The 13,900-nt window shown below is 37.5% G+C and overlaps 1 protein-coding gene across 2 annotated transcripts in view; it reads right to left on the reverse strand.

The window, feature by feature from the left end:
* The window catches only part of BICC1 (BicC family RNA binding protein 1), a 102,795-nt gene that overhangs the window by 60,417 nt on the left and 28,478 nt on the right, over positions 1–13,900 (reverse strand). For both annotated transcript variants that reach the window (XM_068688741.1, XM_068688740.1), the window contains exon 2: positions 6,691–6,737. In XM_068688741.1, the coding sequence (XP_068544842.1) occupies positions 6,691–6,737 (47 nt within the window). The remainder of the gene's footprint in view (positions 1–6,690; positions 6,738–13,900) is intronic.

Consider the following 13,900-nt stretch of genomic DNA (forward strand, 5'->3'; position numbering starts at 1 on the left):
TCTACCTGTTGAAAAGGGTTAAATTATATATACATAGTCATCTGGGAGACTGTATATGGATAAGGTTCAATATTGGCAAAAACAACAATTTCATGATTCCATTACAAGTTATTTATTTCAGTATTACAGGAATTTGATCTTCACAGATGAATGTCCTTTTTGTTAAAAGGATTTAAATTTAAAATTAGCTTCAATAAATGCTAAAATAACTTTATCCAAAGAAGTAAAAAATACTTCAGAGTCTTCCAGCTAATCTAGATTCAGGTACAAGTGCTACCAAAACCATGTTTATTTCCAAATCACATCTACAGCTTCACATCCAACTAAGCAAAATACTACTGTGTGTTCCTTTAACTTCTCATGACAGATAATTTTGTGATCTGCATGTACAGACTTTGAGACTTCCACTAACAAGCAAGCAGGATGATTTAAAGGGCTATATCTGAGCCCAGATTACGTCTAAAGAAACTCATCTTTGGTACATATTCATAGCTATTTTTAGTGAGAAGAGAACTCTTGATCAGATGCCCTCACCTACAGAGAAACATTTAAGCCTTTCCTTGAAAGGACTTCATTATTTTGTTTACCCTGAATGGAAGTAGAAATTGAGGGTGACAGGTAATGCTTTTATTTTAAATAAATGGCTGAAAATATAGTACAAAGTGTAAAAGGATTATCTAAGCACACAAAAAAGAAGCTAGCTATCAGTGCATCTCTGTGTACAGCATTAATGAGTTCCAACCAAGTAACAGAAAAAAGGAGAAATTTTTCTGAGAGAATTACTTAACACTGAAGCCCCACAGCATGTTGCTGGAAGAACGGTGGATAGGTAGCCACCTCTCCTCCCTTCACAGCAAGGGAAGAGGCAATCAATCCCCTACCTACAAGGATCAGGAACCCACTGCAGGTTATTCATGCACATCACTTGCTCACCTCCTTTACTCACTATTTCAGAAGAAGAAATTTGAGAACCAAAAATCCTTCTTCTGTATTGTAAGACAGGACTTCTGTTTCAGAGTGAAAAGGATCAAGCATCTCAACAGGGATTGCGATGACCAATTGTTCCTTCTCTATTGCTGCAGAAATCTTGCACAAAAGGTGAAGTATAGCAGTACGATTGCATAAAATGGGACTTCATCAACTAAAGCTGTGTTTCACTTGGACCTCAGACTGAGTTCACACAGTGAAACAAAGTCACTCACTCCATACTAATGGGCATTTTGATCCCTTGTTTCTGACTAAGGAAACTATCCCCTACAAGCTCGCAGGGACAGTCACTGTTTTAAGGCTTTCACATGCAGTGGGCACTTACTGAGTCAGGCCTATCAGACAGCATTTTCGTATTACAGCCTAACTCTCAAGATTGCCCCCATTATATCAGAAGCAACAAAGAAGAAGCTAAAGCTCATGATTTGATTCATTGTATGTACTCCATCCCCTTAACAGATGGATTGCTACACCACAGATGTGATGAACACAGTTTTCTACACAAATGAAGGCTTCCCACCACTTAGCTCTGCCTGAACTAAGCGAAATGGTGAAGTAAACATTCTCAATTTACCTTTTTAGACAAGCTGATCCAACCTAAATAGCCTCCTTCTTTCCACTGGGTAGGGCTTTACCAAAAGGGAGACAGAACTCTTAATCTCAAGATATCTTGCAAATGCTGACTACTACTGACATTCTTTCAACTCTGCTGTCCATACCAACATCCCTGAGCAGTCAGTTCCTCTTTCCAGGAAGCAAAATAGAGGAGCTAAACATAAATTAGAAACTCGGGCCAGTATTCCCACCACAGAATAGCACAGCCAGGTGTTCGAAACAAATTCTGTAAATGTATGGCCTTATTATATCCTTGTCACATGCTATGAGCCAAACTCCACATCAAGCACAGATTTTAATGTTGACTAATATGGATATGGATTGATTTCTACCCAGAAAAATGCAAAGTGTGGAATCAGTTTCTGCAGTTCCCACCTGCTGCTGCAGCTAAAACAGGGACAGAAACCCATGATAATGTATAGATAAGCATGAATTTATTATGTCTCACTAGCAAGAATAAATAGCACTGGAAGAAACCAACAGCTGCATTATTGCCATCAGAAATGAGAATATAGCCTTAGGGAAGCAATAATTACAAATACACAGTTTCAGAGAAGTCATGGATGAAGACACATGGAAAGCCCTTCAAAAAGTTCCTGCTGAACACAGATTATAATCAGCCTGGGACATCTTAGTCTCAGGTCAATGATTAATATTTGTTATGCCTGAAAGTGCCCTAAGCCATCCACATTTACAGCTTTACCTACACATTCCATATTCAAAGATTACAAAAGACGACTGACCAAATTCCAGCCTGGCCTACAGCAGCAACAGAAAAATATCATTTTTAGTTATATTTATTTGTATCAGAACATATATGAAGTGTTCATGTACATAAGAACTTGATCAATATATTCACTCAAGCATTTTGCAAAAGTTACAAGGTTTGCCTAATATGATCTTCAAAATTTTTTTTTTTTTTTTAAGGTGCATACAAATGAAAACACAGGATGTTGCAAAACAAGCTCTATTACTGTTAGATAAATAAACAGGGGTTGAGGCTGCATCCTTATTGCCTTTGCTATCAGAGCCTCCTAAACAAAAAGTAATGTAGGGTCATTAATAACTTAAACATATGGTAAATGAATTTAACCAACAAGTGATACAAAATGGAATTAGATGTGTTCTTATAACATGATTGCAAATTAAAAAACAAACAAACAAACAAACAACAGAACTCTTAATGCTACTGTTTTTCCAGTCTTTATACTGAAAAAGTAACTACCTTTAAAAGATGGTTTCACCAAATATTGTTTCCTAAAACAAAACACAGTATGTTTGAAGAGCCTACTCATTCAATGAAATAAAGAAAATGAGTAAAGGAAACCCTAGTCTTCCTTTACACACCTAACATTGTCAGATGAGATTTTCATACAGATGTAATATTTGCATATTTGCAGCTTCATGCTTCCAACATTTCCAAGTATGATTACCTTCCCTTCAACAAGTAACAGGCATTGTAGTCAAGAGAGAAGCGTAGGCATTTATAATTTATTTTTTTTTTTATATAACATTTTGCCTAAATCTAGTGTTAACTTAAAAAACAAAACGCCTATGTATCTTCAACTGTGCAAATGAATATTAATTCCTACAAACACTACTTCTTTTTGATTAAAAACAAATCCACATCTCAAACATTCAGAGACAATAAAAGCCACAAGTTACAGCTGTCTGGTAGCATGTTGTGCTTTCCACAAAACCGAACTCTGCAAACAATTGAAACCCAGGAAAGGAAGAACTGAAGAGCCCCTCAGAAATACTTTAAGAGCCCATGACTAATGCACATAACACACTGAACCATACTGAAATGAGGAGCTTATATCTGACCTAGAGTCAAGCATTTGGACAGAACCCCACATGGGCATTTCCAGAGCTGCTCCTTCTGCACATGCATTCTTACGTTAACCTAAGAACTCCACCCAGCTTCTACTAACCCCAGCATTCACCCATCTCCCACCATACTGTTGACAGTCTCATAATTAAGGTTACTCATACACTGTTTCCTTCACAAATTTTAGAGTGAACGGTTATCATTTAACATTAAGATTCCAAATATATATTAAAAAAAAAAAAAAACCAACAAACAAACAGGCAAGACTTGAGAAGACGAGATCCAAAGGCAAGCAGAAATGATGCAATAAATTCCCCTCTGTCCATATGGCTAACGTTCATCTGGTTTGGATTATAAACTCCTCAGGGCAGAGACCCACCACCTTCTTACATTTTATATAAAGTGCCACTCATATCTATAGTGCTACATAAATTATAATGTTCCCTGAAACAATGTCCTGCCTTTGTCTGGGAGGGACCCTGCTTGCCTATGAGGCATGAACCAGATGTTATGGAACTCAATGGAAAAATTCCACCATCAACTGCAAATGGGCTTTGGATCAAAAGAATTTTATTACGCATTACTCACAGAATAAATTAGGACAATAACATATAGAGCATGGTCCACAAGTATCTTTTACATAAACTGTATGTAATACAACCGCCAACCAATCCATGTTTATTTAAGATTACCTGCCACTGAACTGCAGATCAGAGAGCTAGGGAGGGAAAACCATCACATTATTTATGCATCCCCTGTTAGCAGCTCTCAGTGGTTTTGAAAGATCCACATCAGACTGTGTTAGGTCCTGACCCTCCACCCTGCCTCTGCTAAGTAGAAGACAGCATCACAAAATCTGTGTTAACCCACTCTTTTAAAAACATGATATATTTATTAAAAAGCATGCTATGTGTAGCTTAATGGCCCTAGTTAAGTCCTGACTTTAAAGCTCAGCTTAGGGATCACTGAGTAAATTCTGCTCCTCCTGCAGTCTAGCTTATATGAACCAAGCACATCTCCTGTTGCCCAGCCACCACGTGAAGCTATCAGCATTGTCTTGCTTCCCTCCAGTACTGGCCTCCTCTCTCCTCACTCTTCATCTGTGTCTTGACATACAGAATCACTGAGTATTCGCCCCATTGCTTCTGTCATTTCAGCATTCATATGGAAACTTCTGTCACCTGGCTCACTCCTTCCAACCCACTGCAGTTCAACACACTGAGGGTACAGTTTGTCTGAAGATGTTTTATACATGGCAACATCTATGCTAATTATACCCTCAATTCTTGATGTCACTTAAGAGTGATGCACCTCTCTTCACCACTCAACTTTGGTCCAACAACACAGCCCTGAGGAAAGGATTATTCCGAATGCATTTTTTAAGTAGTTTTTACTACACCTTTGAATTCATATTGATTTTCTGGAAGTACCCTGCTACCAATATGTTTTCAATGCTCCAAATGAGTTTCTTCCTTACTACAACCTGAAACACATGAAAAGTCTTTATTTTACCTCCAGAAACTCTGCCTTATTCATTTCACATAAGAGGAAAAAAAAAAAAGGCATACCCCTGATTAAAGGAAATTGCACAGACAGACGGTGAGTAAGCCATGAGCAAAGTTTTTTTGAACAAAAGAGAAAAAAACTTGCAAAGCAGATAGTTTCCATCTGTTTTTATTAGCTGTTATATCATGTGTATGTACACAAAAGATTCACTAATCTAAATTAAACTACAAAGTTGGTGAGTCACTAAGAAGAATGCTAGTCAAAATGAAGCAGCTTTAGCTCGTTGCCATATCCACATTGTGCCTATATAATTACACAGGCACATGACAATACATTAATGCCAAAATAGACAATGCATTATCAATATTGATAAGTAGTGTACTCTTACTCACACAGCACTTTTTCCTATTAAATTCAAACCAGTATTTTTTGCTATACTAACAGCTGTGTATTGTAAGGTACATTATATCTACAGTACATAACCAGGTATCCCAACGCACATCACATATGTCAGTCCTTTAACCCCACACAGAGGAAATACCTTGTTTACAGCTTTAAGGATTATAAGCAATTTTACACAAGTGTGTGAAAATGCTGTGATGTAAAATAAACGTGTAATACAAAGTTATTTGCTACTAAAGCTCAGCTTTGTTGCAGCAAGTTAAAAAAAAATCCATACATTTTGATAAAATCCTAAGAAAGAATTATTGACAATTTCTCCTTCGTGCTCACTAGTATTGGAAAGTCAAGCACAAGCAGCACATTCAGAAAAGTAATTCATTTGTCAGTCAAGAACATAATCTGAAGATTCCCATACAATTGTGTTTAAAAACAAATATTTTGCATGTATACATATTCCTCCCCTCCAGCCTTGATCAAAGCACTTGATGACCACAGGCAGGATGAACTGTTCTTTCAAATCTAAGAAGATACCTTCTAGCAGTACCATCTTTAAGTATGAACAAAACATTGAAAAAATATGGACAACTACTTGTTTAACGGACAACCAGTCAAAAAGCTGTTTCAAGACTTTTCAGGATACAGCATGAGGATTTACATTGTCTCTTCTAGGGTACAGAAAAACAAAGCAGCACATTTTTATTTGCATACTGTATGCAGATCTTCATTAACTCAAATAATATTTTGCATACTATTCATAAAAAAACATGTTGCTTTGTGAAAAGCAATTTCAAAGTCATTACTCTTGCTCATTCTTCTCTTTGTAGTTTAGTTGCTGCAGGACTATTTTTTCCAGTCCTTCCATGCCTCTGTCTAACCACAAGCTTTATTGAATCACTGTGTGGACTGTGCATTTCTTTCTTAAAAAGGACTTTGCATTTCCCAACCAAATATTTATGCTTTCAATGATAGCACAATAAGTCTCACGTCAGTTCTTCAACAACAGGATGTAGTGTTTATCCCCAGAGATAAAAACCTTAAGACCACCTCACAACATCTTTTAGATGAACCCCCTCCTATTAGGCCAAATCCTTTCATAACACGTGGTTTGAAACTTTCAATTAAAGAATAATTAAGCTCTTATGTGAATAGCAGTAGAATATCCCAAAGAACATATTTATTGCGGTCCATGCACAGCTAATGGTTAATAAATAACGAAGATATAAAAAGTGTATTTGATCAATACAGTGGAAACTGCACATTAAGTTTAATTAGTTGACCTCATGAATGAGCAATTAATGTAATTTTTCATCTAGTCAACTGTTGCTATTGAATTAAAATATCTTTCTTACCTTTTGAAAAAAGTCTTCCCCACTTTTCCCTTTGCCTTCAGCAGCAGCTGTAAAACAAAAATAAGATCTGGTTTCAAAGTACTTCAGAGAAAATTTGTACATCTGTATATAGAAATCATCAGTGAGTTCATGCTACTGTGAAGTTATAACTCTAGGTCCTCATCTTCTCATGCAACAGACATTTATCAGCAACTGACTAACACTTGGAACAACTCTTCCCAAGTCACTTGCTAAGGATTAAGTCCAAGCAGATGTTTTTATTTGCATAATAGAGCTACTATACATGGATCTATATGTTAGTTACAAACTATGTAAGATCACCCAAGTCTAGTGATTTATTCACACTGCATACATTACCATGTAATCCTACTAATAAGATGGTAAAAAGAAAGCCAGAAGGTTACAGCATTTGTTCGATCAAGAGTTAGAACCAAAACCAGAAGCGTTGCGTTAAACCTGAATTGATTTAATAATAGCTCTGTTTTATTTTTTAATCCAAGGCAAATATCACAACTTGATCCAGGGAATTTTTGCAGCACGTACTTCCTACCAGCCAGTGCTTGAGCTGCTACATTCAACTGCTACAGCTGAAAACCAAAAGCAGCCCTAGACACCAGCAACAGCACCACTGCACACAGGCGCTTTTGAGCACTCCAGAACAGTGTTCAAAAGAGACGACTTCAAACTAGAAGTGGCTGTGAATGTGGCTGCTGCTGCTCAAGCTTGGCAAAGGGTAAATATGAACTCGTCATGCAGGAAAAACATCTGGATATGCTTAGCCTAGGAAATCAATGGCTGAAAGGTGAAAATACTGACTCCATGAAGAGAAGCTCTTCAGATGAAGGGAAAGAAAGCTCTTCACACCGGTACCATTTGTAGAAAAAGAGACAAAATGGAGAACACCACCCTGCTCCTCACACCCAACACGCTTCTTGTGGTGTCAGAGGGTGCGATGTGAGGGGTGTCTGGGGGATCGAAAAGGGGCATGGTCAGAGGGCTGCGTGCCAGCACACTGAAACGCTCCCTGTACTCCCAGGGCCACACCAGGACGTTCCCATTTATCAAAAAGGCAAGAGCATTAGCAGGAAGAGCAAATAACTAACCCAAACAAATGTGGGCAGTAAACAAACTATACAGCCTTAAGAGTACTTTCCAAAAAGCCTGCAGAAAACCCAGCAGCATCAGAACACGGTTTGCAAGCTTATAAGAAGCAATCATATAACTTAGTCAACCCCTAATTCATGTCATCTTCTGGAAACCACTCTCTCCCACATGTACTTAAACCTCTAGCTGGACACTTACACAATGCAATAATAGCACTTAAAATGGTACAGCTGTTTGCATCCAGCATACGTTGCAGCTTATCTGTGTTGCAACTCAGGACACAGCAACCAAGTCAAAACACAGTAGGTCTTCCAGAAGAGAGCAAATCATAGAGAGGATAGCTCTCTTTTCCCAGAAAAAGGAATGCCTCCAGATGAAACTCCAAGGAAAGGGGAGTTTCCTGAATAGTACTGGATTGCTGAATAAACTCCTTATCACTGCAATATTTTTGTATTTCTCATGCACAGATTAGGTCTCTGGTTTGCTCCATAACCCAACCTTCAAAAATCTGTCCCAGCTGCTTAGTTATTCCCGTTCTTCTAATTACACAAGCAATTTCAAGCTCCTCAATTAGCATTAACTCAGCTAATGCATTCAAAGAACAACTGCAATGGAGTAGATACAAACTAGTGGCATGAGACTTGTTTCTGCCCAAGAGAAAACACCACCACTACTGTTGTAACAGGCTTCTCAGGAAACACCACCACCATCACCTACAAACCATGGAGAAACTATAGACTACAAAGTCCTATCTGATAAATCACATCAACTTCTTAATTGCAACTCAAAGACAGTCAAAACAGAGGCACAGAGTGAAGCCTAGCAAGCAGCCACCTTGGGGCATAGCTATTCCAGGCTCCAAAACCCCACAAACCGAGAAGAAAAGGGCACCCTCCAACATGCTTTTCTTCAGAGGACACAGAAGATAAGCTGTAGAAGAGATGACGACAGATGGGAGGCTGAAGTTGTAGCTCTGAGAATAGGCCAATTTTGTTCCAGCTGCAAATATGTGATTTCTAAACTGAATACAAACAAGAGATGGCTCAGATAATAGCAGTGATGCTCTGCAGGGCATTTAAGCAGGATGCTGACAAAGCAAATTCCAAGCTTCTCATTGTAGGTTTATTTTTAATCAGAATCGTTCTGGTGACCTGATTTACAGCGTGGCCCCACCAGCAGCTGTATGACACAACCCAGTGACTCCAACAAGCACGGACAAAGCCAGGAAGAGCAGGGAGTGACAGCAGCCTAAACAGGGCTCACAGAAAAACACAGACAGTTGTAGAGAGAATTATGAGTTAGAGCAAATAGCATTTACAAACAGTTTAGGTTAATATTCAGTGTTTTCAGTTGTTATACTGTATTATGAAGATATGGTTTGTCATCGTAACTTTTCAGTAGGTGAGATGATTGTCAAGTGTCATGGTGCCTACCAAAAGGCAGGGAAAGCTGTACAAAATTTTTTTTGAAACAGACCTAAAGTTTAGCATTGAAATACCTTAAAGTTGTTCTTACCATGATTGAAAAGGCACAGCATTATTTCAGTATTTTGTCTGTGTCCATTCTGCATTTAGTCTCTTAAGAGTTACTCCACTGGTCTTTTTTTTTGTGCAAGATGGTTGTTGAATATTAAGGTGGCCTAGTCATTACCATCTCCATTATGCAGTGAAAAAAAAATCAGAATATTAACCCAAAATACTGAGCTAGACTTAAGGTATCTTTCAACAGAAAGAAAAAAATAAGAAAATTAAAAGTCAAAAAGATAATCTGTATGAAGCAGTATATTCTGTTTTCCGTAGTTAGCTATTTTCCTGTTACTTCCCCCTTTCACACTCCCTCATCCTCGTAACTCTTTGAGGCAGTGATAGTGCTTTTCTGTTATGTTCCTCAGGTTCTTATAATTAGCTTGTTTATTTCTAAGAGGAAGAGAAATTAAACTTAAAACCAGAGATTTCATCACTAGTTTATACATTTGAGGATACCACCTATAATTGCATACTTAATAATCTATGTTTACCTGCAAAGTATGGAGGCAAAGGATGTAAAAAGATCTGCTGCTTCTGAGAACTGCAAGGGTTGCCAGACACAAGGAAAAGTTACCCATTTCTTTCATAATTAAAGGGTTGAACTGATTTTGTTCAAGCACCACAAACCCACTATCTTCTGTGGGGAAAGAACTTGCTGGAATGGTTCTGAGCTTATGAAATTTATGCACCAGACATTGAAAATGGAAACACTTCTACAGCATTCAAAAGATAACAGTGATCACTAGGACAAGGTGTAATTTAGTAAGTTGCTGAGGTTGACCTCAATCAAACTTCGAGAAAAGCGTTAACTTGTGTTTAGGAAGAAAAAAAAAAAAAGCCTGCTAGGTCACTGCATCCTAATCTCAACTTCTTTCTAAACAAATCTTGAGTATTAACCTTGCCTTTCAAAACAAATTTCATCTTTTACATATCATATTGAGGAGCTCTCAGAATTTATATCTGACATTAGTTCCCTAACAGGTTATTTTAGTAAATCACACAAATATTAATTAAAATGTTAATATGAAACTGACTTCCCTTCAAAAAGCAGCATTTGCAAGTTTCAAGCAGGGGATGCAGAGGGACTGGCAGCGCCACACGGAAGGCACAGCGTAAGCCATCTGACCATTGAATTTGAAACAAACTTTCAGATTTTAATAAACAAAAGTTTTGCATTTTACGACTTTGTAAATAAAATTATTGTTTTCAAAAACACCACACCAGTAACAAAGATGAAACACTCCCGCCTAGCTGTTAAGGTAAGACCATTAATCCTGATCTAGGAAATCCTACGTCAACAAGGGCAACTCTGTTATTAAATGACTTGCCACATTCCACTTGAAATAATCATTAAAAAGAAAACTAAACCAAAAAAGTTCAAGAGCTCTTTTCCCATACACAGGTCACTAAAGCCCGCACTTTTCCGAGCTGCCGTTTAAACAACAAGCTCAAGAAGTAGTGTGAAAGATTTTATTTTATAAGAGCACTTGAAGCCATCAAAGGGAAAGCCTTTGCTGACCACTTCCACCTTGTGCTGCTCTCCTTGGTTTGGCAGCACAGCCTTCTGCACAGCCACAGCAAGGCCCACACCTAGCTCTCCACCCCAAAGAACCAGCAGCATTTACTGGAATTGTTCCCCAGTCTCATTTGGCTGGAAGATGCTGAGGGTAAGTTTGGGGCTGACTTTGCTGGCAGCTCTGCCACACACCAGCTGATGGGTTTTGGGCATCCACAGCCTCAAGCAGGAGCAGTAGACCAAGTTCTCTCTCCTGTATCTTCTCCAGAACCTTGAACTCCTCAAACAGTGGGCGCAGGCACCACAAATACGACCCAAATAGGAACAGAGCAGTTCTTTAACTTTCTAACATCCCACCTTACAGCATAAGCACTACCAAGTCAACAAAAGCACTCCTTGAACTGAAGCGTGTACAATGATGAAGGATTAGCCACGTCTCCACTGAGAAATAGGAAAGCATCAGCACTTAAACAGGATTTCCAGAGCTCACGCCTAGGCACACCAGCCTCAGAAGACCACCATGCCCTTCAGTCCATGTCCCATAAGGGGATTTGACCAAAGCCACATGAAATGAAATGGCAATTAACACCATGCACTGACTTCTGACTGAGAAATTTATTCATCTTTGCCAACCTCTGCTACTCAGGAAATACTGTTTTCTTAGAACACTATTTATTTTTTGGTATTAAATAAATAATTGTTCAACTGACCTTCACAAAAGAATTATTTTTACAGAAAATGGTAACATTGGTTTCAGAAATACAAAAAAGTACTAAAGTAAATGTGCATAATAAGCATTTTATATTTTAAGCCACACTGTTTATTATAATTTCTTCCATACCATGAAATATTTTATATCAGGTTTTCACTTTTCAAGATATATTGGATTGCCAAGGTCCCATCCAATCCAAATACGAAACAGTTGAAACAGGTGTTAACTATTATGGTACCCACGAAGTACACCGCTTGTCTACTTAATCACCAAATCATAAAAAAGCCCAATTGTAATTTCTTCTAAGTTCACATGGAAAAGTGAATTTGAACTTTTACTTTGAATGTTATTTTAATTAAAAAGAGAATTATTACAATGCAGACCATATTTTATAGGAACCAAACCCAAGGCCAAAGGATTCAGTCAAGTTTTGTTTAAAGGAGTTGTTATTGCAACTTTTTGTTGATCTCACACATGAGCTTTGTGTCTCATTTCCTAAGCTCTTGAAATTGATATTGCAAACAATGAAATATGTATTTGTGAATGTGCCTTTAGGTTGATTAGCATCCAAACTTCTTCCGTTCTTTTCATTGAGAGACTGCAGTTATGAAAGAATCTAATAGCATGTTTGTCTCTTAAGGTTTTGGCTATGAATAAAATTATTCCTTACATCAAAAAACTCTTAAAAGGAGAGTTAACAACAACATAATATTTGAATTTTAACAAGACAGACCAACTTAATGGGATTTCAAGTAACTGTAGAATATTCCTGAAGGTAAGTTGCAAATTATCTTAACTTTTCTATCCACTGAATCAGAAAGAACTTGAGATTTTCCTCATGGCAATTAGATCTGATCTTTTCTTGAAGTCATAAAAAGGTGTTAACCACAGTGATTTATTTTGTTTGTTTCAATTAAATAGACAGTTCATCATCAGAAATAGACAAAAGCCAAGTCAGAGTTTTTTCCTCAGAAGCTACTAAGCCTGTTATTGTAAAAAAAAAAAAAATAATAATAATAATAATAATGAAAATCATTGAACAGCTAGGCTTGAACCAGAAACCATCACAAAAAATATGGTTTTCTGTGCACAAAGTCAGACTATAACCCACACATACTCTTAAAGCTTGCTTATATCAAGCCAAGATAAAGAATTCCACCCCCATAGGTCACTGAGTTAAGCCAAATAGCATAAAACAGGCCTTTAGGAACAAAAAGATAGACTACACATTGTTAAGGAAAAAAAATGTCTGACCTAAAGTTGAATTTATTGAAATCCAAACAAAATAATTCTCCATTTTCCTTGTAATTATAGAACTAGCCTCACTTCAAGTCTCACTTTCTTTCAGCTCAGTAACTAAGCTTAGTCATCTCTTTTTCTGTCTAACTTCTGAAATGAAAGGGTCTGGTGAAAGAAAGTAGCAAGGCCTAACTAAACAAGGAAGTTACACAAAAATAGAATACAATGTTGTTTTTAACTGGCTTATTAGTAGGGCATCACTTACATATTCTTCTCACTGCAAAGTTCCTTAAATTTTCTCTGACTACTTCTGAACATGCTGCAAATTACAGGTATTATGCCGATAACACAACTGACTTCGCTTTCACAGGAAGACAGACCTTCGCTACTAGGAGGGGGAAAATAAGTCAGGATCTTCCCTGTGCAGTGGTCTTCCCTAAGTGACAAACAGGAAAAAAAAAAAAAAAAAAGAGTTTTATTATAATAAATTTAATCAATTAACATGTAACACTTACCAATCTCAGTTTTTTAGAGTCTCAATAGGTCTGTGTTTTTCAGACTCAGAGAATGAAAAAAAAAAAAAATCAGGCACTTACACTTCCTAAAATTCGTAAGTAAAGCAGCCTTTGGTTTTGAGGGTGCTCACCACAGGTCAGAGTAAGCCACAAGTCAACTGGAAGTATCAGGAAGGGAGATATACGCCAAAACACTCAAGAAGTTACTGGCACGCTCAACTAAAAAAGCTAGCAGTAATATATCTGCACATACACATTGCTGGCAAATTAAATTTGTTGAGTCAGGAACTACAAGACATCTGGAATAGTACACAAATTACCCACTGTCTACTTATTCTGTGATTGAAGGACTCTAGGACTGCAGGTAACAATAGGAGCATCACCTTTCATCAACAAATTACGGGGGAAACAGATTAAAACAATGAAGGCAGATACCCATGACACAGCTTTCTTTCTCCTGCTGTGCATCCAGAGAACTGGAAGAATTTCAGCATTGTCCGTAAGTGACAATAATGACAATAAATAGATTGTAAGTAACTGGAAGGACATTGTCTGGGTGGGTTTCACTGGATCTCCTTCTGTTGGAAGGTGCATGATA

Source organism: Anas acuta, chromosome 7 (genome assembly GCF_963932015.1).
Source record: "Anas acuta chromosome 7, bAnaAcu1.1, whole genome shotgun sequence".
NCBI classification, from domain to species: Eukaryota; Metazoa; Chordata; class Aves; order Anseriformes; family Anatidae; genus Anas; species Anas acuta.